General features: G+C 51.9%; 1 protein-coding gene across 2 annotated transcripts; it reads left to right on the top strand.

Annotated features, from left to right (window-relative positions):
- Positions 1–1,407: 1,407 nt before the first annotated feature.
- CD177 (CD177 molecule) lies at positions 1,408–19,969 on the top strand. 2 transcript variants are annotated; one of them, XM_027619107.2, is made up of 9 exons: positions 1,409–1,789; positions 13,115–13,255; positions 14,623–14,808; positions 15,723–15,842; positions 16,027–16,143; positions 17,938–18,078; positions 18,793–18,978; positions 19,112–19,246; positions 19,499–19,969. In XM_027619107.2, exons 1-9 carry the CDS (start codon positions 1,633–1,635, stop codon positions 19,720–19,722), a joined length of 1,407 nt encoding a protein of 468 aa, XP_027474908.1. In that variant the 5' UTR covers positions 1,409–1,632; the 3' UTR covers positions 19,723–19,969. The 2 variants fall into 2 exon arrangements, with proteins under 2 accessions (XP_027474909.1, XP_027474908.1); XM_027619108.2 differs by lacking the exon at positions 16,027–16,143 and having other exon boundaries at positions 1,408–1,789.
- Positions 19,970–26,263: the final 6,294 nt, after the last annotated feature.

The raw sequence follows: 26,263 nt of genomic DNA, 5'->3' as shown, positions 1-26,263 counted from the left end.
CCTCTGGGTCGTCAGATTCATCACATGCCTTCATCCCTGCCCACGTGGACCGGGGAGGGCAGCCCCTGCACGGAAGTTCCCTCAGGCCACCAGCAGGCGGGAGGCTGGGGCTGCGTGGACCCAAGCGGCAAAGACTCCCAGAGAAAGGGAAGGTCCGCTCAACAAGCCCAGGCCTGGTGAGCCCAGTGTGGCTACGACGTCCCAGGGCTGTGTGGGGGTCAAAACCTGTGGTAAGAAGTCCTGTCTCTTAATGTGAACCCCAACGGTACCCTTGAGCCCAGAAAGGGGACAGACCCCAGAGCACCATGTGGCTCTCTTGGGTGAGGATGGTTGATATTCCAAGAAGCACTTGCTCTGGTCCCTTTCCTGGGACTTTGCAGCTCTGCCCGCTCGGAGGGGTTCCCTCCATGCCTATCCTGGAGCCCATGAGTGGGAGGAACGTCACCAAGAGACACGTTCCGTGCCCTCTGCAAAGTGTTCTCTTTGCCCTCACCATTTGTGAACGCCACGAGTGACTCTGCTCCTCTCTCCTCTGCACTGCCTGCTAGACGCTTCCCCTTTAGGGTGCGAATTGCATTTGGTATCTTCAGAAAAGGCAAGGTTTTCTTAAACACAGGGGAGCGTCCATGGCCGCACAGAGCCCCTGACTCAGGAGCTTCCCAACCTGCTCATCTAAGGTGTCTCCCTCCTCACCATCCCCTTTCCTCATTCTTCCTTTTTTGATTTCCATTATTTTAAATTTCACTTTTAATTTAAACACAACGTGGGGCTGGAACACAAACCCTGAGATCAAAACCTGAGCTGAGATCAAGAGTTGGACGCTTAACCAACTGAGCCACCCAAGAACTTCTATTTTTATTTTTTAAAGGAAGCTTGAGACCACCACCTAGAGACAAGAGTCTCATGGTCTATGGACTGAGCCAGCCAGGCACCCCCTTTGTTCTTTTTCTTTTTTAATGTCACATCTTAGATTTTTCAGCTGTCCTGAATCCTTTCATCTGCCCCCTTCCACACTGCCACCTCCTCTACCCCTGTTTCCATCCTTGCCCGGCCCTTCTCCCGATTATCTCCCGATAATCCCTGGAGCTTTGAGCCTCTCCCCCACCGTGGGCTCTTGAGGGGCTCAGAGACCCCACAAGCAACCATCTGGGGTGAAACGGGCTGATTGGGAACAGGAAATGAAACTCACCCACCAACACTTTGTATTTGTCACACCCGGAACTTCCTCTTTGAAGGCAAGAAGGTTTCAAAAGCCCCAGGGTTCTTTACCCCGGTTTTTCCCTTAAAGAAATCTGTTAAAAATTAAAGTAAAAAACACATAACATTATGTTTGCTACCATTAGCCATGCACCAGTGTATCCTACAGCAGGGCTGTACATATTCTCCCTGCCATACAACGCCTCTCCAGCACCTGTTCATTTTGTGACTGAAGATCTGTACCCACTGCTCTGTGTTCCTCCCCGTCTGCCCCACTGCCCCCACAGTTCTTTCCGTTTTTTACATGTCGCTATTTTAGATACACATATAAGAGGAATCATAGGGTATTTGTCTTTCTGTGACTTGTTCATTTCACTTCGCAGAAGGTCCAGAATTACCTTCTTTTCTAAGATAGAATAACATTCTGTTATGTAGATGCCACACGTTCTTTCTCCATTCCTCTCTGTGGACATGTGGGCGCTTGACTCTGGAGAACAACACTGCAATGGACGGGGATGTGCAAGTATCCTTCGTAACATTGCTTCCAATTCTTATGGATGTACAATCAGGAGTGAGATTGCTCCATCACGTGGTAAGTCTATTTCTTCCTTTGGAGGAAACTCTGCGCCGTGTTCCACGGCAGATGGGCCATTTTACATTTTCACCGACATCGGGCCAGGGTTCCAATGCCTCCAGATCCTCCCCAACACAAGTTGTTTTACGGTTTTTGGGTTCTTTTGGTTATTGTTGATAGTGGCCATCCTAATGGGTGTGACATGATGTATCTTTGTTCTTTGTTTTGCTTTCTGTAATGATTAGTGGTGCTGAGCATGTTCTCAGAAGCTTGGTGGCCATTGTATATCTTTGGAGAAATGTCTTTTCAAGATTTTTGCCCATTGTTTAGTTGGGTAGTTTGTTTTCCTTGTTGTTTTGAATTTTAGAGTTTCTTTACATCTTTTCGATTTGAATCCCTTGATAGACATAGGAATTGCAAATCCTTTTACCATTATGTAGGTTTCTTCTTCACTCAATTTATTGTTTCTCCTGAGGGCCAACAGTCTGTAAGCTTGAAATGGCCCCAGTTTTCTAGTTGGTTTTTTTTTTTAAAGATTTTATTTATTTATTTGAGAGAGAGAGAATGAGAGACAGAGAGCACGAGAGGGAAGAGGGTCAGAGGGAGAAGCAGACTCCCCGCTGAGCAGGGAGCCCGATGCGGGACTCGATCTCAGGACTCCAGGATCATGACCTGAGCCGAAGGCAGTCGCTCAACCAACTGAGCCACCCAGGCGCCCTGTAGTTGGTTTTTGTTGCCTGTGCTTTTGGCGTCATGTCCTAGACATCATTGCCAAATCCAGTGTCATGAAGCTTTTCTCCCCTTTTCCTCTCTCAGCTTCACGGTCTTAGGTTCTCTGTTGAGATGCGTCATCTATTTTCAGTTACTTTTTGTGTATGGTAGAAAGGAAGGGTCCGTTTTCCTTCTTTGTATGTGGATATCCTGTCTTCCCAAGGCTTTTCATTGAAGAGACTGTCCTTTCTCATTCGAGTGGGATTGGAACCCTGGGGAAGATCATTTGGCCATGTGTGGGAGGCTTTATTCGGGGGCTCTCTGTTTTCTTCGTTTGGTCTATATGTGTGTCTCTGTGTCTAAGCCAGGACCTCACTCTTTGGTTTCTTGTAGCTCAGTAATATGTTTTGGGATGTACAAGCCTCCCACTTCTTTTTCTAGATTGTTCTGGCTCCTTGGGGTTATGAATTGAGGGATGATTTTTTTTTCCTACTTCCTGCCAAAAATGCCATTGGGATTTTAACATGGATTTCATTGAATCTGTGTATCACTTTGGGGGTTTGGACGTATTAACAATATGAAGTCTTCCGAGACATGGTTTTGTTCCTAAAGAGGATGGATTTTCAAAGAAGCAGTTGCTGTGGTCCCCTTTCCTTCAGGAGGAAGGAGGTTGAGAAAGCTGGACTCTTTCCCTGCTCTTTTCAAGTTTTTTTGTTCCTTTTAAAGATTGTTTTTTTCTTTTATTTGAGAGAGAGCACAAGCAGGGTGAAAGGCAGAGGGAGAGACAAGCAGAGTCCCCACTGAGCAGGGAGGCTGATGTGGGGCTGCATCCCAGGACCCGAGCCAAAATCAAGAGCTGGGAGCTCAACCGAATGAGCCCCCCAGGCGCCCCTCTCTACAAGCTTTTTTCTCTCTGGTTTGACTACCTATTAATCCATGGGTAGTTTGTCATCTTCTTCTGTAGTTTGTCATCTTTTCATCTGTCAGTGACTGTGCTTACTGCCATGGCACTAAATCAGATCCGTATCTCCAGAAATAGCAAACATCTCCTAAGGACACTGGGGGACTTCACTGGGCATTTCCAGCAACATGGAATCCCCAACCTGGCTCATCTAAGACTTCCATTCTCATCATCCCCCGATCCTTATTCATCCCTCTTTATAGCTTAGATGTTTTCTTCGGCTCTCTTGAATCCTTTGATTGTCCCCCATCGATACCTCTACATCCTCCAATCCTCCTGTGGGATTCATTATCAAGATCCTCCAGGGGGTTTTGGCGTAACTGGAAGGCATGGGGAGGACAGGAGTCCGTCAGGAAGGGGACTGAGGCTGGTGACCTCGGAGTGGGCAGAGCCCGGATGCAATGAGAAAAGGGGGCAGAATCTGCCGAGCCTTGCATGACGGGGGTCAACTTGAAAGGGGAGGGGGGAATTCTGTGGGGTTCAGGGCACTTGGCAGCCAGTTTTATTTCTTCCTAAATAAAAGGGCCTTTCTACTAGTAGGTGCTTTTGAAACTGTCAAGCAGACAGCCCCCAGAGTTCCTGCATTTGCCACCAAGGGTGCCTTGGATGTGACACCAGCCACAGGATCCCCAAACTTTGTGTGAAGCCACCTGCGCAGATGGGGTGGTGGGAAAGGCTTTTGGCCCCCAGGAGCGGGGGGCGTCCAGCTCTCAGAGCTGCCTGCCAGGCTACAAAGCATATTTACAGACCCCTGGTGGGGGGTCTCCAAGGGAGCAGACAGATAGATTCATGAGGACGGACCAGTCCCCCGTGTCTCTTTGTTGGCGGGGGCCCGGGGCTGTGGGGCTGAGTTCAAGGTTGCCATTTCCAAGCTGTGTTTCCAATGTGGCCGCTGAAGCTTCAGAGCAGCCCAGACCCCAGTTTTCCAAGTCTTCAGAAAAGAGTCATCTCCAAAGCCCCCTGGGATGCTGAGCCCCCAATATTATGTCTCAGAAACCACCCCCACCCCCATCCTCCACGCAGCAAATCCCAGCCAGGCTGCGGACCTCTCCCTCCCCAGCCCACCCAACGCCATGGCCTGGAGCTCTCTTTCTCATCCACCGTGGTTTTTCCCTACTTCTCCTCGGATCCTGGCCACAGAGCCTGAGCCACACAGGAGAAAGAAGTGAGCCTAGGACGCGGCAATAAGGCTGCAGACACTCTCTTTGTTGATACGAAGTTTATTTGCTCCTGTGTGTCAAAAAAGAAAGAACTGAGGCTGCAAAGCAAAACAAAACTTTTTTTTTGAAATCTGGGAGGCACAGATTCAGGAGGAACCTGAAATGTGCTCTGAGCGGGGGAGGAGAAAGATTTGATGAAGGTAAAAACCCATAGGTTTATATAAATTCTTCATATAGTGCATCATTAGTTTTTCATGATTTTCAATGATTCGTTTAGAAAACATCTTGTGTCCAAAACAATATGGCATATTTATCACGAATTTTCCGTAAAAATTTTTTTTCCGTCAATCGTATTGTGTACAGCAGAAACAAGTTTTCCAATGATAAGAATTCTTGCAGAAGGTCCAGATTACACAGGTAGACGAGTAGTTAAATCATTCGGTTAAGAAAACATCCTGTCTCCAAAACTATATGGCATATTTATCAAGACTTTTCTGTAAAAAAAATTTTTATGCTGTCAATCATATTGTGAACAACAGAAATAAGTTTTCCAATGAAAAGAATTCTCACAGAAAGTTCAGATCACACAGGTAGACGAGTAGTCAAACCACAATCACATCGTCCGGTTTAGAAAACATCTTGTGTGCAAAACAATATGGCATATTTATCAAGAATTTTCCGTCAATCATATTATGTACAACAGAAATAAGTTTGTCAATGATATAAGTAAGAGTTCTCTTCAATAGAAATTGGCTCATCTTTTTAAACCAATCTATGAATTTCCATCGGTTCTCTGGAAATGTCATGAACAAACCTGGGATATACCTTCTTATCTTATGCAGGACAAAGGTAGCTACAGCTTCCACCATGAGCTCCACGACCCAAAGTTTGATAGGGAACATGATTGACTCGTTACCGGCCGTAGCGAGTGTGCGCTTGTCTGCTTCCCACCAGCCTGTTATAAACTGGCATGAGTCATTCTCCGTCATCACGTTCTCACACGCAGGAAGGGCTCCTAGCTGTTGCACGAATCCCAGCGACTACTGATATGGAAGCTCTATAGAAGAACCACGTTTTTTTTTTTTTTTCTCACAACACTAGGCATGTCTCGTGACCTTGCAGTCTGTTTACCAGCTGGGTGACACGTTTTGGGTTTTTGGTTTAAGATTGTATTTATTGATTTGAGAGAGAGAGAGCACAAGCGGGAGGCAGGGGCAGGCAGGGGGAGAAGCAGACTCCCCACCGAGCAGGGAGCCCCACGCGGGGCTTGATCCCAACACCCTGGGATCACGACCGGAGCTGGAGGCAGAGGCTTAATCAACTAAGCCACCTGGGTGCCCCCGAGAGGCCCAGGTTTACCATTTGGCTCTTGGTGCTCCAGATCTTCTGGACACCAGTAGCTCTGTTTGTGTTGACAGGAACTTTGCAGTTCTTCCACGCGCCAGTGGGGCTCCGTTTCCTCTAGGACCCCAGGGATTCTGCATGAGAGGAAGTAGTGCTGTGGGAAAATTCCACCCCCCCTTTCAAGATTTCCTCACAGTCTGCTCATCCCAGGGGCCACTGACATCTTCCTGTCCCCTGTCCCGCTGACCACAGTCTTCCCCGATCCTCCTTCCTCTTGTTTGGCCCTTCGACTTTCCCTTCAGCTCCCTTGGATCCTTTGATCTGTCCCCCTTCAACACCTTCACCTTCTCCAGCCCTGTGTCCATACCTCTCAGACCTTTCCCTTCCCACGAGGACTCGTAAACAGTGACAGTCTCTGGGGGTTCAGTGTGCTGCCCCCATCATGGTCATTTGAGAGGCTCAAAGACCCCACCCAAGGCTGTGCAGCTCCGTGGAAGTGGGCTGGGTATTCTGCCCCTGGGACAGGCTATGGAGACACTCAGATGGCCGCTCGGTCTTAAAAGTTATAAAGGCCACCATACCGGATTAGAACACTTCTTTATTTTTAAACCAATGACGAGGTGTCGATCACTGTCGATAAATTAAACACAGCGAATGGAGGCCCATTGCTCTGATTTTAAACCAGCAGGGCCAAGTTGGCATGGTTCAGAAAATTTAAGACTAATGAAAACATTAGGCTTAGCCTTCCTTAGATCAAAAGATTATTTGCTTTTTTCCCTAAAGATTTTATTAATTTATTTGTTTGAGAGAGAGAGAGAGAATGAGCATCAGTTGGGGGAGGAGCAGAGGGGGAAGGAGAGGGACAAGTAGACTCTGTGCTCAGCACGGAGCCCGATGTAGGGGGTCAATCCCAGGACCCTGAGATCATGACTTGAGCCGAAGTCAGATGGTTAATCAACTGAGCCAACCAGGCACCCCAGGTTCAGTTGTTTTTTTTTTTTAACTATCAAAAAACCCAGTGGAAATTCTTTTTTTTTTTTTTATTCATTTATTTGACAGAGAGAGACACAGCAAGAGAGGGAACACAAGCAGGGGGAGTGGAAGAGGGAGAAGCAGGCTTCCTGCCGAGCAGGGAGCCCGATGCGGGGCTTGATCCCAGGACCCTGGGATCATGATCTGAGCCGAAGGCAGACACTTAACGACTGAGCCACCCAGGCGCCCCAAGTATTACCTATGCTCTTGAGATTATTTATATACATCTATTGCATCTGTGTGGTAAAAATATCATATAAGGGTTGCCACAGGGCGTTTCTTGCCAACTCCATGTTCTGAGACATCGTGGTCGCTTGAAATCAGCCATGGTGGGAATATTTACCCCATGGAAATTGGCAAACACTACAAATCAGAGCTTTTATTTCTCCCCTCAGGGAAGCAGTTAAACATTCAGCAGCATATCATCAATGTGCATGGCCTTGTGTTCAGGTGTGGGTTTTTGTAGAGGGGAGCTTTCTCTCCCTGTTTCAGTATTAAGCCTTTCCCTACAAGTTATGTTGTCTGCAAAGTGCATGGCACCCCCTAGGTGTAGAGCATTTGTGCAGTGCACAACCTGACCTGCGTTCACAGTAGTCCTGACTCTTTGTTATATATTGTCACAACAAACGATATATTTAAAATACAGGATGACTCCCAACTCCTGCACCACCCTTTGTGTTTCCCTGGATCCAACCTTAACGTTTGCGAACAGCAGTTCCTTTCATAAATTCTACTCAAATTACCCAGTTTGGGTGTACCATCCGTTATCCTGCTGGGACCATGACCAATTCAATAACTCGGATCAGGAAACAAAACTGCATTTGGGGATTTGGTTTCCACCACATGGGAGCAGCACAGAGAGAACTCTGGGGGTGGAGGGGGAGCAGGAGTATAGGTAAGGCAAGTCCTGTGATCATTTTACAGTTGCCCAAGGGATCACTGGTGGTGGCAGAGACAGAAGTGCAGGTGGAGAGCGCCATATTGGATGCCGAGGTGGTTGTGGTATCCCCACTGAGGTGGCAGAGGTGAATATGTTGATGCTGGGGTCAGTTGGTTCCTTCAGATGATCCCAGAGAGCAAACGTGGGGGAAAGGAGCGACCAAAAGATGAGAACGTCCACATGGAAAAGGGAAGGGCAGTCAGAAGGCTTCCCTGGCAGAGCGTCCTTCCCGGCTTTGCACCCCTCCGTGGCTCCCTGCCCTCGGGACGCAGGCCAACCCCTCCGTCTGGCTTCGCAGCTACTTGATCAGCCCAGGCCCCGCTCCCCCACCCCCCCCGCAGCCATTCCCAAGACGTGCCCAGGCGTTTCCTGCCTCCTTGGCCTTGCCCCGTTGTTCCTTCTGCTTGGAATGGCTCTCCCTTGGTTGCCCACACCCACGCTGGCTACCTGGAAGGCTTGTAGTCACCCCCAGTCCCGGCTGCACCCCATCCTCTTGATGAGCCCTTCTCAGGCAGATCCTTCTTGGCAACAGCAGGCTCACTCCCACCTGTGCCTCACGGTTCCGGCTGATCCGCTGCCACAGTGTGGCCCTCGGTGAGGCCCTCAGGTGACTATGTTTAGCCACCTGAAGGATTTCCCTACGTCATTCAGGGCCACACGAGTGCAGGGCTAAACAGCAGCTACCCACTGCTTGGCACCAGCCCGCCGTACAGATCTGTGCATAAACCTGGTCTGTTCCATCCCTTCGCTGTAAAGAGATCACAGGGTATCCCCATGAACCCACAGGTGCAAGCAGAGGAAGAGGCAGTAGAAGGAGGCACCGTGGGCATCCGAGCCACCTACTGAGGCATTCGCCTCTGCCCTCTGGACCTGCGAGAGCCTGATCCCATACACACCGCATACACTGTTCCCATGGATGATGGATGCTGCTGTGCATGCCCCGTATGTGATGTGCAGTGCAGGTCAGGATGCCCTTGGTGGCCCAGAGTCCAGTATGCAGGCTCCCCTGGGACATAGTAAGGAGCCAGGAGCTTGCTTGCTTGCTTGCTTTTAAAGATTTTATTTATTTATTTATTTGACAGAGAGAGAGAGAGAGAGAGAGAAAGAGCATGAGCAGGGGGCAGGGGCAGAGGGAGAGGGAGAAGCAGGCTCCCCACTGAGCAGGAGCCCAATGCAGGGCTCAATCCCAGGATCCTGAGATCATGACCTGAGCTGATAGCAGACGCTTAAACGACTGAGCCACCCAGGTGCCCCAGGAGCTGCTTTCTAAATGGAAGACAGTTATTTGCAGAAGGAGACGCATCTTTGCTCCCAAACCCTGAGTTTCTCACTGTGACTATCCTATTATCTCTTTATATCACAGAAGATTTTGATGACGTTGGGTCTGTTGGGTCACATGCCTTTCATTCGAGTCCCTTCCTACTCTAGGATCTACTCAAAACTGGCAGTCTTGGGAGCCTGCTTCTCCCTCTCCCGTGCCTCCTGCTTGTGCTCTCTGTCAAATAAATAAAATCTTAAAAAAATTTGGCAGTCTTGTGGGTTTGCTCGGAAATGAGTAGGAGTAGTATGTCAAATGTGCTACATCCGCGCCCCCCCGCCCCAAATCTTAAGGGACCTTTTTCCTAAAGGTGTAGCAAATTGTCTCAGAAGAGTACAGTGGTCCCCCTCCCCCGCCCCTGCAGTAAGCTGTGGTCTGGAAGCAGATGATCCCCCTTCAGACATATGGTCAGAAGACCAGGACTCGCTGAACACTGGTCACCAGGTCTGCGTCATTTCCCTCCCTTCACCCCATCAGGTGGGCATTTTATCATCTCCTGTCATCACACAAAGAAGGGTGAGTCCAGCACAATAAGGTACTTTGAGAGACCACATGCACCCAACTTGTATTATAGTATCTTATTTTATTAGTAGTCATTGTGATTAATCTTTTAGTGCCTCTAATTTATAAATTGAATTTTATCATACGTATGTATGGACAGGAAAGGCACATAGTACATATGGAGCTTGGTACTCCCACAGTTTCAGACGTCCACTGAGGGCTTTGGAAAGTCTCTTCTGCTGATACAGGGGGGTTACTGTTGGGGGGCATGCCCATGACCTCTGGGCCCCTAGGATTTACACCAACACGATGGGGGGGCTTATTGCCCACCCTCTGGCACACACGTCTTCCTCCTGAATCATCAAGGGTGCTTGCTACCTCTTTTCACTGTATCTGAGTAAATAACATAAATCTGTCAATGAAGTGGAGCAGTGTGATGCTCTGTAGAAACTCAAATGATCCAGGTCCCTCTGAACTATATCACAGGACCACGCAGGAGCCCTGACCTCCTTCACGGCAGCGATTCATGTTTGTCCAGAGCCATCATCCAAAGAATCCCTGCAAGGCCTGAGCATTTATGCCTTTGGCCAGTGCCCAACTCCCCCGGATCAATGGCCCCCGGTTTTTCTGGCATAGGGGAAGAGTCACTGTCTACACCCATGGTTGCATTGCAGGGTCTTTCTCAAATGGACCCAGCCTCCCTGCTCATTCTTTTTTTTTTTTAAAGATTTTATTTATTTGACAGAGAGAGACACAGCGAGAGACAAGCAGGGGGAGTGGGAGAGGGAGAAGCAGACTCCCCGCTGAGCAGGGAGCCCGATGTGGGGCTCGATCCCAGGACCCTGGGATCATGACCTGAGCCGAAGGCAGACGCTTAATGACTGAGCCACGCAGGCGCCCCCTCGCTGCTCATTCTTGAGCTTCTGGGTCCATGAGCAACCCATGAGGTGCCAATAGTCATCACCCTTACTTTACAGAAGAGGACGAGGCAGTTGGGAGAGGGGAAATGAATGACCCAAGGCCTCACAATCAGGGAGCAACAAGATCCGGCCTGGTAGCAGAGTTTCACATACCTACAACTGTAAAGCCTTTTTGCTAAATAGTTCCACGCCCAGCCTTGCATTTGCCCCTTGAAATATGTGGGACTCCCAGGAAGATTGCCTTAATATCCTGACTCAGGCCTGCATTGCCAAGCCCTTGCCAGCCTCTCTACCCTCAGCACCCATCGCTTCCTCCTTCCTTCTCTGCAGCCGAGCCACCTGCTTTCTTTCTAATCCTCACATAAGCCAAGAGTGGCCCCACCTCAGGGCCTTTGCACCTGCTCTTCCTTCTGGCTGGAATGCCTTTCCCACATGCCCTCCATGACAAACTCTTTCTTTGCATTCTGTTCTTTTTTTTTTTTTAAAGATTTTATTTATTTATTTGAGAGAGAGAGAATGAGAGATAGAGAGCACGAGAGGGAAGAGGGTCAGAGGGAGAAGCAGACTCCCTGCCGAGCAGGGAGCCCGACGCGGGACTCGATCCCGGGACTCCAGGATCATGACCTGAGCCGAAGGCAGTCGCCCAACCAACTGAGCCACCCAGGCGCCCTGCATTCTGTTCTCAACTCATAGTTCACCTCCTCCAGGAGGCCTGCCCTGATCCAGTTCACTCACTTCCTTTCACATCACCTGGTCTTCACCCTGCCCAGCACTCAGCACCCTGTGTGTGTGTGTGTGTGTGTGTGTGTGTGTGTGTGTGTGTGTGTTCCCGTGTTTGCTCAGTGTCTCTCTCTCTCTCACTCGGGTGTGAGCTCAACAAAAGCTGGGCCTCATTCTTGTTGGTCTTCCCGAGTCCCCCAGCAATGGGGATGGTGCCTGGCACAGAGCCCGGCCTCAGTGAATATTTGTGGACTAAAAGCAAGATGTTTCACTGACCACCTATGACCTTCTGTGTGTCTTTGCCTAGCAGTCCTTCTCTCCTTCCAAAAACACTGCTTCAGGCCACACACACCTCCAGAGGGCACTGTTGCCACGGCGACAAGGGGACTTTTTGGGGAGGAAGTGGTGTTTCCATGGTGCACGACCTACACAAATACTCTGTTCCCACCTTCCCCCACCTTTCAATTCGTTTGTTCAATCGATCAGTACATATTGAGGACTCATCGTGTGCCCCATGAGTGGCGTAGATGCGGTGGGAATCGCGTCTCTGCCCGTGTGGCAATGTGACACTTGCAAACATAAAACAGAATGTATAAAGACATCAAGAAGAGACTTGAACTGTAAGGTACATGTTTGCCTCTCTCCCCCTCTGCTGCTGGTACCACCGCCCCCACCTTCCTCTTCCTCATACACCCACTTGTCGGCTCTGCAGTCACTGCCAAGGCTTCTATTCTTCCCTGGCCCTCTCCTCCCCAGCGTGCTGGAGCTGGTTTGTACAGGCTTGCAAAAGCCGATGGCTAAATATTTCAGAATGTTGCGAGCTGATTGTTAAATGATCGGTAGCTCAAAGTCCGAGTTTTATACACAGAAATAGGCCCCTGTTACAAGGCACGTTGCGCTGATGCTGTTTCTCTGCAGAGCTGGTTGTTGGCACATCCCAGGGAAGAAACTTTGCTTTGTCAAGGGATATCCTGTCTTTGACAGCAACTCACTTTCCACGACCACCCCCCTCCCCTCTCCCCTCCCCGGACGAAGGAACCCCAGCTCCTCTTGCATTAGGAGTGGGGAGAACAGAGGAATAGACAGCAGGAGGGAACATCGGGGAAAATGGGAATAAAAAGGCAAGCAACGTAAGAAAGAAAGAGAAAGGAGGGAGAAGCAAGAACCCCTGGTGGGCAGAGGTTAGAGCAGGGAGTAACCAGTGCCCACCGCACAATGTCCTCACAGGCGGTTGGGTCATATCCCCAACATCCCCACCTGGGGCCAGAAGGTGGCCAGGCTGCCCTGAGGAAACCTCCTTCCCAAACTACCCAAACAGCATGGGGGTGGGCACCCGCCAGGTGGGGCGCAGGAGGAAAGGGGGCTGGGGAGCTGGGCCAGTGGGGGCCTGGGGGCCGGGATGTTTCTAAGTGTTGGGGGGTCGGGGAGCCTGGACTCCTGGGTCTGGGGAAGGAGGGCGTACCCGGATTTCTTATCCAGTGAGACTCAGAGGGTGCGCTCGGACCTCCTCTGTCAGGGCTCTCCGTCCTGCCCTTTCCTGGCAAGATATAAAAGGCTGGGGTACCCAGAAGAAAGAACAGGAGCGAGAGTTCCAACCACCCTGACCATGAGCCCTGCCCTGCGGCTGGCTCTCCTGGGCGCCACCCTCATGCTGCCCCGTGAGTGAGGGAGGACCCTGACCTGGGAGGGCATTTTCCTGGAGGATGGGCTCAGATGGATTTCTCTGCCCATCTCAGGAGTGCAGGCCCTGATCTGTCAAAGGGGGACAGATAATTCTCTGAGGAATGTATCGGAACTGCCCCTTGAGTGGACGACTGGCCTGGAGGAATGTGAGGATGGCTGGGGTTGCCAAGACACGCTGATCCTCATTGAGAACGGTGAGGAGGGCCCTGTGGGCCCCAAGCCTGACTCCCACCCTCTCCCGGGAGAAGGAGCCTTCCTTGCCCAGTCCTACTGTACTCTGTGTAGGGACTTGGAAGCCTCTCCTGCCTCAGACCCAGGGGTCCTGCCGCCGGCCCCCTCCTCCCTCAGACCCAGGGGTCCAGGCCCCCAGCCCCTCCTCCCTCAGACCCAGGAGTCCAGGCCCCCAGCCCCTCCTCCCTCAGACCCAGGGGTCCTGCCCCCAGCCCCTCCTCCCTCAGACCCAGGAGTCCAGGCCCCCAGCCCCTCCTCCCTCAGACCCAGGGGTCCTGCCCCCAGCCCCTCCTCCCTCAGACCCAGGGGTCCAGGCCCCCAGCCGCTCCTCCCTCAGACCCAGGAGTCCAGGCCCCCAGCCCCCTCCTCCCTCAGACCCAGGGGTCCAGGCCCCCAGCCCCTCCTCCCTCAGACCCAGGGGTCCAGGCCCCCAGCCCCTCCTCCCTCAGACCCAGGGGTCCTGCCCCCAGCCCCTCCTCCCTCAGACCCAGGGGTCCTGCCCCCAGCCCCTCCTCCCTCAGACCCAGGGGTCCTGCCCCCAGCCCCTCCTCCCTCAGACCCAGGAGTCCAGGCCCCCAGCCCCTCCTCCCTCAGACCCAGGGGTCCTGGCCCCAGCCCCTCCTCCCTCAGACCCAGGGGTCCTGCCCCCAGCCCCTCCTCCCTCAGACCCAGGGGTCCAGGCCCCCAGCCCCCTCCTCCCTCAGACCCAGGGGTCCTGCCCCCAGCCCCTCCTCCCTCAGACCCAGGGGTCCAGGCCCCCAGCCCCTCCTCCCTCAGACCCAGGGGTCCAGGCCCCCAGCCGCTCCTCCCTCAGACCCAGGGGTCCAGGCCCCCAGCCGCTCCTCCCTCAGACCCAGGAGTCCAGGCCCCCAGCCCCTCCTCCCTCAGACCCAGGAGTCCAGGCCCCCAGCCCCTCCTCCCTCAGACCCAGGGGTCCTGCCCCCAGCCCCTCCTCCCTCAGACCCAGGGGTCCAGGCCCCCAGCCCCTCCTCCCTCAGACCCAGGGGTCCAGGCCCCCAGCCCCTCCTCCCTCAGACCCAGGGGTCCAGGCCCCCAGCCCCTCCTCCCTCAGACCCAGGAGTCCTGCCCCCAGCCCCTCCTCCCTCAGACCCAGGGGTCCAGGCCCCCAGCCTTCTCCTCCCTCAGACCCAGGAGTCCTGCGCCCAGCCCCTCCTCCCTCAGACCCAGGAGTCCAGGCCCCCAGCCCCCTCCTCCCTCAGACCCAGGGGTCCTGCCCCCAGCCCCTCCTCCCTCAGACCCAGGAGTCCTGCCCCCAGTCCCCTCCTCCCTCAGACCCAGGGGTCCAGGGCCTGACTCTCTTTTGGTGCAGGACCCCAAGTGTACGTGGTGATCAACAAGGGATGCACCCCTGTGGCAGATCAGGATGTCCTCATCAGGGAGCACAGTGCAGGCCCTGGCCTCACTGTCCTCTCTTACACCCGTGTGTGCCGGGAGAAGGACAAATGCAACAGCATGTCCACCAGCCTCCCGCTCTGGACCCTGCCCTCCACTGCAGGTATGAGGTGGGAGCGGGCAGAGAAGGGGCTTGTGGGCGCAGGGGAGCAGCAGGGCTGAGGAGTGGAAGTGAGCACAGAGGGAGCGACCTTTGGATCCCTCCTCCCTCCCGACTCCCTGTCGGCTCTGTCTGGGGCTCCCTCCCTCAGCACCCCTTCTTCTGTTGTCCTGGAGCCGCAAGCCACAGGGATCTCCTGGTGTTCAGCCACCTCGCTTAGACTGGGGCATGGCCTTAACCTAGTGCATACCCCTTCCTCCTCCTCCTCCTTCTTTTTCTTCTTCTTTGAGTTAGAATTTGATTCACTCATGTTTTGTTTAGGGTTTTGGCAGTTCCTCTTCCAAAGTGAAATTAGCCTGGAACTTAAAAAAAATTTTTTTTTTCCTTGAGCCTAGTTAACACACAGTGTGACATTAGCTTCAGGAATACAAAAGTGATTGCCCAACTCTGTGTGGTGCTGTGCTCACCAGCAGTGTGGTTCCCATCTAGCCACACAACACTGTTACAGTGTCACGGACCACACCTTCCTTGTCTGGTAGCCCCAGATCAGGTTTGGGGCAATGTTTCGTGCTTCTCGACTCTTTGGATTAGTTTGTGAACGCGAGGCTCTAGTGTTCTCGGACTGTTTTGTGGAACCTGTGGGTGAATCCACTGCTTCCTCCTAGGGCACCCCTCCCCTCCCTGCGCCCCCTCAGGTACTCAGGCCCAGATGACCCCTCCGGGGTTCTTGCCCGCCCCTTGGCCCTTGCTCTCTCCCTTGCCACCTGTCCCTGATTCCCTGGCTTGCCTGCAAGGGAGGAGCCAAGGAGGGCGCGTTTGTGGGAGACTGGGGAGGTTCCTTCTAGGGACCAGCAAAGTGGCAGGGCCGTGGAGAGCAGGCCCCCATTAGATCCAGAGCCCTTTCTTCACCTCCCCAGGCCCGAGCTCCCTGAGGTGTCCAGTCTGCTTGTCTACAGAAGACTGCAAGTCTGCCACAGAACTGACCTGCCCAGCCGGAAGCACGCATTGCTACCGCGGAGCAATCAGGCTCAGGGAAGGTGAGCCAGCACAGGGGGGCCCCCGTGGGCCATGGGATGTGGGGCACTAAGGCAGCAGGAGGAGGAGATGGAGGACCAAGATCTGGTTCTCTGGTGAGGGACAGAAGCTGGGACCTGAGGAGGGTGGCTCCCCCAAGGGGCGGGGTGGTCCTAGCAGCGTCTCCCTCCCTGCCCCGGTCCACAGGGGATAGCTTCAGCATTCTGAGAGTCCAAGGATGCACGTCCCAAGCAGGCTGCAACCTGCTCAACGGGATTCAGAAAATCGGGCCCATCGAAATGAGGGAGGACTGCAGCCCTGGTGGTGAGTGTCAGCTCGCAAGAAGCCCTGCAGGGGTGGGGGACACAGCGAGGAGCCTCGAGCAACCTGAGTGGCTATTAAGACCAGATCCGTGGGCCTTTGGCAGCAGAGGGACTAGGAATTTTATGCTGAGAGGGATGGAGACCTTTTGGAGTCTTCCGAGCAGAGGAGGGACATGAATGGACTTACCCCCTTTTGAGGATTCCCTCATGGTTGCTGGGGGTGGGGCCGGGAAATCGGGGGGAAGCAGGTGAGGGCCAGTGGTCTCGGCTCTGGGGAAAGCAGTGCAGCTGGTGAGAAGCCCACAAGGTCCTGGTGGTATTTTGCGGCTGAAGCCACAGGATTTCCTGATGGGTGCAACCTAAGAGAAAGGCAATTGTCCAAAGTGACAGCAATATTTTCCTGGCGCGGCTGCAAGAAAGGAGGTGCCATTGAGCAAGATGGGGAAGCAGGGGGCTGGAGGGTGGGGGGGAGTGGGATGAGGCTTGGAGCAGGCAGCAGAGGGCGGTTTTGTCATCTGCGTAGCCGGGAGATGAACAGGCCTCCCTCGAGGGGCCGTGGTGAAGGTGCCACGTTTGTGGATGCCTCCTCACCAGCCCAGGTGCTTCTGCATCGAGGGACCCATCCCTGCTGGCCATGTGAGGTCTAAAGAGAAGGTTTAGACCTCGGGGGCCGGAGGTGGCCGAGCGTGGTCAGCACCCGCCCCAAGGAGCCAGAACACCTGCGTTTCGAGCTCAGCTCTGCCAGTCACCTGGGTTGGGACATGGGGCAAGCTTCTGCACCTCCTGCACAAGTCCTGTGCCTCTGTTTCCCAACTTGACATTGGGGTGATGATGATTAAGCCACCTACACTGGAGGTTGCCGTGAGGCAATGAGGTAATCCGGGTGAGGGGAGCTCCCTGAGAGACTCACGGGCTAGTCCATGCACAGCAGCTACCACAGCCTGGCACATGGTAGATGCTCAGTGTGCACCAGGCATTTGAGTATTTTGGTCTGGAGAGAAATATGTGGTGGGGCATCTGTGTGGTGCAGTGGGTTGAACGTCCAGCTCTTGGCTTCGGCTTGGGTCGTGATCTCAGGGTTGTGGGATCCAGCCCCACGTCGGGCTCCACGCTCAGCTGTGGGGTCTGCTTGGGTTTCTTTCTCTCCCCCTCCCTCTGTCCCTCCCCGCTTTCTCTCTCTCTCAAATAAATAAATAAATCTTAATATATATATATATATATATAGTGGCAGGCTACCCTCCTCATCCAGATGAGGGCCCCGAGCGTCAGAGAGGGCAAGTAGAGTTTGATGTAGGCCAAGGAAGAGCCATGGTGCCTGTCACACCCAAAGGGAGGAGGGGCCTTCCTCAAGGACCCTTGAGAAAGGCTCCCACAGGTGTTCAGGCAAAAACAGGGTAAAGATGGGGCGCCTGGGTGGCTCGGTCGTTAAGCGTCTGCCTTCGGCTCAGGTCATGATCCCAGGGTCCTGGGATCGAGCCCCGCATCGGGCTCCCTGCTCGGCAGGAAGCCTGCTTCTCCCTCTCCCGCTCCCCCTGCTTGGGTTCCCTCTCTCGCTGTGTTTCTCTCTGTCAAATAAACAAAATCTTAAAAAAAAAAAAAAACAGGGTAAAGAATGTGGATGGGACCCCGACTTCCACGGTCCCATCTAAATCTGAGATTGAGAGATTCTGTGGCCAGGTCACCTGGAAAATGACCCAAGAATGTGGCCACCTTCCCAAGCACGGGACCCGGAGGGGCGGACATGGCTGATTCCCTGGCTTACACAGACCCTTACACACCAACTCCTTCTCCCCAGCTTTTCTGACCTGTCAACGGGGGCTCACGTTGTACAGCAATCAAAACCTGTCTCAGACGCCCCTCAGGTGGACCACAGGTCGCTACGAGCTTTGTAGTGTTGGGGAGGTGTGTCAGGAGACACTTCTGCTCGTCGATGTAGGTACGTGGGCTGCACTCAGAGTCCCGAATGTCCCCACCCTGGGCCTTGTCCCCCGATTTTCCTGCCGGGTTCCCCTCATGCCTCAATTTCTAAGCTCAGGCCTTCCTTCTTCTGTGCCTTAGTTGGCCCTTCTGGACGCGGAGAAATGACAGCAGTGATACTACCTCCCTCGCTGGGTGGTCGTCACAGTCCCTGCGGGGGCGGGGGCGGGGGCGGGGCAAGAACAGAGCCGGCACAGGGTAACCTCGCTGAGTCCGTTTGAGATTTATCGAGCCCCCGCCGTGTGCCAGACAACTGTTGTAGGCACCGTGGGTCCCTTCTGTCCTCCTTCCTCAGGCTTTACACGCCAGTGGGGAAGAAAAAACAAACCACACACACAAAACAGAGTAATATATGGATGCGGAGATGAGAGCACCCCGTGGGGAAAGGAGGTAGGGAGAGTTAGGTGAAGGTTCCCGTTTGAAAGTGGGTGCTCCGGGGAGACTGTCCTGAGCAGGTGGCGTTGGGGGAAGAACTGACGGACGGCAGAGCTGGCCCTGGCCCCAGCCTTCCCCCTGCCCTCAGTGTGCCCCGGGCTCTGGAAGTCGGGCACATGCACTCACCCTCTGCCTGCCTGCTGAGCGTCAGGGAGCCCCCCTGGCTCTGCCTCCTGCCTTTGACCCTCAGAGCCCCACTCCCCCAGCCCAGCTTTTGCTCTCTCGCCCCTCCCCGCAGGACACAAATCAATCATAGTAGGAAGCAAAGGCTGCAGCAAGGGCAGGACGCAGGATGCCCCTAGGATCACCGTACACTCGGGGCCCCCTGGAGTGCTGGTGGCCTCCTATGCCCATTTCTGCTCCTCCAACAGGTGCAACGGGGCCAGCAATACCAACGTCCTGTTGAACTCTCTCCCTCGTCCAGGTACGGAAGCCCAGCAGGTTGGGTGGGACCGGGGACACCCTGAGATGGGGAGACACAGAGACTCCAGGGATCGAGGAGGGTGGCTCCAGCTAGGAGCAGAGCTGTGCACCCCAACCTTCTCTCTACTTTTCAGCTGCCCCTGCCCCGGGAAATCTGCAATGTCCCATCTGTGTGAACATCTTTGGATCCTGCCCAGAAAACCCAAAAACTATTATATGCCCCAATGGCACCACTCATTGTTACAGTGGTTACATTAAGATCCAGGGAGGTAAGTGCTGATGGCCAGGTTCCAAGAATGCAGGGTTGGGGGCCTGGATGCAGTGGTTCTGAGGTGGGAGGGTACTTGAGGCCCTGACTCAAGGGTTTGAGGGTGGGGGCCTGGGAACTCGGATTTCTAGGTCTGAGGGAGGAGAGGACTAAGCGCGGTCTCCCCGTCTGAGGGGGCTGGGGGGTCTGGGATTCCTGGGTCTTAGGACTTTGAGTGTGCTGTCTTTTGAAACCTCTCTGACTCACTCTGTAGGTGGGATACACTCTGAATTGAACATTCAGGGCTGCGTGACCCAAGCTTCCAGCTCCTTGTTGAACGATGCCCGGAAAATTGGGGTCTTCTCTGTGATTGAGACCTCTGAGGAAGAGCTGGAGGACCTTATTCTCCAAGCTGGAGCGGCCCCCGTGCCCTTACTGGCTTGGGTGGTGGGGCTTGGACTATCCCTAGCTGTCTGGTGTGGGATGCCTCTCTGCTGACCCCATTTCCCTATGATTCTTAGCTCCTTGCTGACCCCCTAAACCAACCTTCCTTCTGACCTCATAACCAAGCAGCCTTGGATGCTGAATTATTTCCTTGCCCTCTCCATGAATCATCATCCCTCAGCACACCCACATACTTCATGGCCTGATAACAACATATAGAAGCAGCTGGGAAAAGCTGAACTTGACCTCTGGGAGAGGTCAAGAGTGGCCACATGTGTCTGATAATAAAGACATTGTCCTTTCCCTGAATGATGGGGTTTCTCTGTGTGTGTGTTTGGGGGGTGGGCAGGACATGCAGAGATCTGGCTGGGGAGGGGAGGAGCCCGGTGAGAGATTCACCATCTTAGGACCTTCTGTCACTGTTCTGGTGCATGTCCCCATTCCAGCTTGAAGGGTAGCAGAGCCTTCAGGATGCTCGGGCCAAAGGTAAGTGGGCACCACCATGACCTGGGAGGTGGTGTTGCACCACTGATGAGGCTACCCTCTTAGCAGGCAAGGCCCCAGCACAAAAGGGGATTCATCCTACCCGAGAAACTTGACATAGAAGGTTTGCGCAGTTTCCCGAGGCTGATCTCCTTGGGTCTCTGTAACCATCCTAGGCCCGAGAAGGGGGAGAAGTCTTTACCATTACTGGAATCTGCAGGGGGAAGGGTGTGTGGGGGAGGTTTTCAGAGGGCTGCCTGCTACATGCTCTGATCTTAAGCTGAAAAAGCCACCCAGCCCACACCGTAGGGAGGGAGCTGGGGAATGAGTACCCCAGCTTTACTCAGTGTCCTTCCTCCGTTCTCCCGTTGGGGCTCCTCTTGACTGAACCCAGCTGGAGGGCAGGCATTCCTGCGATGCAGCCCCATAGATCTGCCACCCACGGCACAGAGCAGGGGGAGAAGGAAACCAGGTGTCCGTCCTGGCCCACCCTCTTCCTCCTCACATCCATGCCTTCTCCTTGTCCAGATGAAAACCAGAGTCCTCAGTATAGAGGTCGCACCATTGCCACCCATTACGTAATCACAGCAACGTGGTGTGCTGGTGACAATGAGTTGGACGCCCACGGCGATAGCCAGTTCTTCATATGCCCACAGTGAGAGGCAGACGGGGGGCAGGAAATAATGTAAAAACAAAGCTGCAAATGTCCTGCATGCGGTTGGGTGCTCCTTCCCCCACCCGTTCCGTATCAGCTTACTACCTGCCAACACCTAGTTTAAGCAATTGTCGTGGGACGTAAGTCTTCGTTCTTAGGAGGTTTGGGTGTTTGATGATCTTTACTGAGTGTCTGCAGTTTTCCATGGAGCAGGGCCACTGGCCATGGAAATAGGAAGATGTACTCCTCACATGTCGCCTGGCTGCCAAACACAGTCCTCCCTGACCCAGCGACCCAACCTCCCTCTGGCGGTCACGTTCCATCTGGTGATCAGCAGAATGCCCCTCCTCTTTGCCTTGTGGGGAAGCACAAAACGGCTGGGCTGCAGACATGGCTTCCAGTTGATTAGAGCTGTGATGGGTTCCTCACCCACACCAATCCCAAGGCTACAGAGACCCACAGCAAGAATTCTTTAAGTGGGTGGTCGGTGGGAGTATGCAGTAGCGGGAGGGGCTCTTCCTTATTCTCCTCTTGCCTCATGGACTCCTGCCTTCTGCCTGTGGGGGATGGGGCACAATAGACTGACCGGTGGTCTGAGATGTACATTCCTGATGGATGCCAGGGTACCATCTCTCACCCGGTGCCCTCATAAGCCTTCATGGGCCACTCTATCACTCTGATAAGCCAACTGTCTCTGTGTAAATGGGGCACCTGGGAAGATCAGAGAGCTCCATGGCTGTGAGTTAATGACCTCACTACCTCATGGGATACCACAGCACTCGAAAAGACATTTTCTAAGTTCCCAAATGGCAGTGTTGAAGGAAGCATTGGGTGTACAAGGAAGGCGAATGGGAACCCACGGTATGTGTCTATCGCCCTGTGAGGATAAAGCTCAGTCCTCTCCACGACGGGGCATGTCTTGGGTAGTCCTGCTGTAGAATGGCATTGGCCTCTGCCTCTGTTGGTTTGGGCACTGAGTACTGTCAACAGCCAGGTCGGCCTTGCGGAGAGCTAGCCTATTTGTTGTAACCACATGGAGCTTCCACACCTGCCCACATGGCCATTCCTCAGTGCCTTTGTTCTGGTGGGCATCAGCATGGGTCATGAACATCTTCACACTCTGTGCCCACTCCCAGAGGACCTCCACATATCCTCCCTGTCTTCCTTTTATACTTTCATTCTTTTCTTTTTTCTCTTCATACTTTTATTCTTTCCAAGTCCTTGATCAGGTGGCTCATATGGATCCATGCATAAGTGGACCTAAGGACATCCCTCTCTCCCACAAGGTGGACCCTTGAAGTTTCACCACCTGAAGGCCTTCCCTACATCACTCTTTCAGGGCCACATGAGTGCAATGCTAACCCAGCATCTACCTATTGCCTGGTGCCAGTCCATCATACGAATCCGTCCATACACCTGGTCTGTTGTTCCCCTTCTCTGTAAAGAGATCACAGGGAATATCCATGAGCCCATAGGCATAGGTGAAGGGAGATGCATCAGGAGCAGGTACCATGGGCATCTGAGCCATCTGCTTAGGTGTACGCCTGTACCTTCCATCCCCACTTGAATCTAATCCCATAAACATCTTTTCCGTGGATGACGGATGCTGCTGTGCACACCCAAAGTCATGGTTTGGTAGTTTGCACCCAGTATGTGATGTGCAGTTCGGGTCACAATGTCCTTGGTGTTTGTGGCCAGGTGACTTTGTCAGTTTGGCCTTCTACAACAAGATACCATGGCTTATCAATAACGGAAGTTTGTTTCTCACAGTTTTGGAGGCTGAGAGTCCAAGACCAGGATGCCCTCTTGTGGGCTGCAGATGGCAGACTTCTCACTGTGTCTTCACGTGGCTGAATGAAAACTAAGCAGCTCTGGCTGCTTCCTACAAGGGTGATGTGATGGTTGATTTTATCCTCAGGGATGCCCACATAGCTAGTAAAACATTATTTCTGGGTGTTTCTGCGAGGCTGTTTCCAGAAAAGAATAGCATTTGAATCGGTGGACTGAGCAAAGATGGCCCACATCAGGCAGTTGGGCCTCTTCCAATCTGTTGAGGACCTAAATAGAACGAAAAAGTGGAGGAAGCAGGGATTTGCTCTCTGCTTGAGCTTGGACATCTGTCTTCTCCTGCCCTCAGATATCAGTCCTCCCATTCTCTGGCCTTCGGATTTAGACTGGGATTTATACCACTGGCTCCCTGGTTCTTAGGCCTGAGGTTTTCCTTAGAATACCACCTTGGGGCGCGTGGCTTGTTCAGTTGGTTAGGCATCTGACCTTGATTTCACCTCAGGGCATGATCCCAGGGTTGTGAGATTGAGCCCCATGTCAAGCTCCGCACTGAGCATGGAGCCTGCTTGAAATTCTCTCTCTCTCCTCCTCTTCCCTCTGCCTCTCCCCCCAGTCACTCACACACTCTATAAATAAACAAACAAACAAACAAACAAACAAACAAATAAAAACAACATACAAATTGTGGGATGGGACACACACATTTAGTCCAGGGCACCTGGCATCCAGATTCCACCCGGGCCCAGTGACAAGCCAGGAGTCCCTTTCCAAATCAGTATCTGCATAGGGAGACATGGATTTTCTCCAAAACCTGGAGTTTTTCACTGTGATTCTCCTATTGGAGATTGTAAGATACTCCATAAAAAGCGTTCTGGGTTTGAAACAGACGCTCTTACTGTCATTAATTTCTAAATATAATCAACCAGGAGTTATTTTAGATTTTGATATTTCCAACTGGAAGACTTTGGTGGGAGAAGGCTAGGGTTAATTTCTAGCATAAATCTTTTGTGTTTTTAATGGTTTGGCCTTTTTATAAGTTATGACTATTTCCTCTGTGACCCATCACTTACTGTCCCTACTATTTTGATATTCAAATGTATCTGCACTTACAAACATGCAATTCTCCTTCTTTTAGTGCCAGCACGAGAATTAGTCAAGTCTGATTTCCCCTTACAGGAAGTAAGGTTTTTGCCCCATTATATTTATGAAACCAGTCACAAGATTTTAAAAATCGAATACAAGTAACTGATCCATTGCAAAAAGAAAAAAAAAAATCAACTGTGGGCTACTCCAGAAGACAAAGGAATTGGAATTTAGATTTTACTTATTTGCAGAGACTTGAGCCAGATTATGCCCATTTGCTTTCTAAATTATTCGTGTTGGGTCTAAAGTCAATTTCAATCAACGAAGAACCGACGTTTAAAGCTATTTAAATTCTGCGGGCATGAGTTGCAAAAATAAGGGCGAGGGAGACAATTTTTCTTAACCCCTTTCTTGTCTGCCTCATCCTTAAGGAGAAGAGAGAGGTGGAAAGAGAGGAAGAGGGAGAAAGAAAAATGAAATATAGGAGCAAAAGAAACTTACAGAATAGAGAAGGAGAAATAGACAGTAGGAAGAGATGGAGTGAAGTTCAGGTTTATAGTATCTGAAGATTGGCCTCTGTCTTCTGGACATTGACCTCTAATCTGACCCCAGAATCACAAGCTCTCATCCCACCCGAACCCACATTCTGACCATGAATATCTTCTCATCACCAATTCCTGACCCTGACCTGGCTGAGCCCTGACCCTGAGCCTAAACCTTCACTGTTATTTTTTCTGTAGATTTGAACTTTATATAACCTAAAATGGCCATTCCTCCAAGAGATTCCCCCAAGATGGCTCTTCTTGGGGTAACGATGGCTGAGGCAGCCTGTATCCTGCCAGTGTTCTACTCCCCCATCTGCGTTGGCTGTGTCCCCATCTGACACATCCTCTGAAGCCGCTCATTGAAAAAAAAAATCACTTCGTTGGTCTTGCATTCCTTATCCTGCCTGTTCTCTTCTCAGACAAGCATCTTCCATTCTCTGGATACATTTCTTCCTTCCACTCACCTGTCCGTCTCTCCATCTTTCCCTTCCGCTAGAGTTGCTTTTACCAAGGTCACCACGTCCTGCCAGGTGCTCCTCAGGCTACTGTTTTGTAGCATTTGACAGGACACACCACTTCCTCCCTGCAATCACCCCTGAAAGGGTAAATACAAACATAGAAAGAAAGAAAAATTAGTTTTCCCTGGTGCAAAAAGGAAAAGAGACCCCCCCCTTTCTTTCAGAAGTATTTTCTTTAGGAAATGTGTAGTTGTAAGTAAGTGCTCTCTCTGTCCCTTCGAGATGTATGTAAATCTTGAAAACATCTAAATAGGCCTCTTGCGCCCTTTACAACTCAGGGATGTTTTTTTTTTTTTTTTTCAAGGACATGGGACCCATTTCTTTGAAACAGAACCGGCAAGAAAGATAGTGCCCCCAGATTATCTCCCAGTTTCTGGGGAAGAGTAGGAGCCTAACTTAGGTGGGGGCACCTCATTCCAACTTTGCAGAACTAAATTATGACTTTGCAGCCATAAAGATATAAGAAGTTTAGGGGCACCTGGGTGGCTCAGTTAGTTAAGTGTCTGACTTTAGCTCAGGTCATGATCTCAAGATCCTGGGATCAAGCCCCGCATCAGCAACCTGCTCAGTGGGGAGTCTGCTTCTCCCTCTCCTTCTGCCCCTCCCCCTGCTCATGCTCTCTCTCTCAAATAAATAAAGTCTTTTAAAAAAAGATATGAAAAGTTTATTTTTCCTTTGGATAAAACCAATTAACTAACACAGATGGTCACCCCCAATAACCAGGCTAATTTAGGATGAACTATGTGTGACAAATGGGGCTGTCAAGTGCTCTCGCTTGAGAACTAGTTAGTGTTCAGACTGAGAAGATGTATGTAATAAGTTGTATCTGCCTGGCCATGTAAGGGGGTGAGCTTTCTCTCTGTGCAATTTCTTTTCTTTTTTTTTTTTTTTTAAAGATTTTATTTATTTATTCATGAGAGACACAGAGAGAGAGAGAGATAGAGAGGCAGAGGGAGAAGCAGGCTCCCAAGGAGCAGGGAGCCCGATGCGGGACTCGATCCCTGGACCCTGGGATCATGACCTGAGCCGAAGGCAGACGCTTAACCATCTGAGCCACCCAGACGCCCTCTCTGTGCAATTTCTTAGCGGGTCACCTGTGGTGCACATCACATTCTGGTTTAATACTTATTCAAAAATAAAACTCTCATTTTTTTTCTCTTCCACCTTGTGGAGAGGTTTTCTGGGTTGAGAGGAGACTTTGTTTTTTCTCCCCCCCTTTTTATTGACTATATTTGACCTATAACTTGTATAAATTTAGGGTGTACAATATATTATTAACTTAATTCATTTAAATATTATAATACGATTGCCATTGTAGTGATATTTAGCACCTTGATCACATTACATAATTCTCCTTTCTTTTTAGTGGTTGGAATAATTAAGTTCTAGTCTCTAATTAAGGGGCTAAGCATCAGGAGTTTTTTGCACTTCCTTTTCTGTGAACTCCCTTCTTCCTTATGCATTTCCATATTTACCTATTCTTAACTATCTTCCAAGGAATCAAGCATTCTCTCCCCTCCAGG

Source organism: Zalophus californianus, chromosome 17 (assembly GCF_009762305.2).
Source record: "Zalophus californianus isolate mZalCal1 chromosome 17, mZalCal1.pri.v2, whole genome shotgun sequence".
Taxonomy (NCBI): domain Eukaryota; kingdom Metazoa; phylum Chordata; class Mammalia; order Carnivora; family Otariidae; genus Zalophus; species Zalophus californianus.
The sequence above is the reverse complement of the archived record's forward strand: the minus strand, read 5'-3'. Positions and strand labels throughout refer to the sequence as shown.

Coding starts and splice junctions, on each gene's coding strand:
- CD177 (XM_027619107.2), top strand. CDS start 1,633: ATGCCACACGTTCTTTCTCCATTCCTCTCTGTGGACATGTGGGCGCTT. Junction 13,256..14,622: donor GCTGATCCTCATTGAGAACG/GTGAGGAGGGCC, acceptor CTTTTGGTGCAG/GACCCCAAGTGTACGTGGTG. Junction 15,843..16,026: donor AGCAATCAGGCTCAGGGAAG/GTGAGCCAGCAC, acceptor CCCGGTCCACAG/GGGATAGCTTCAGCATTCTG.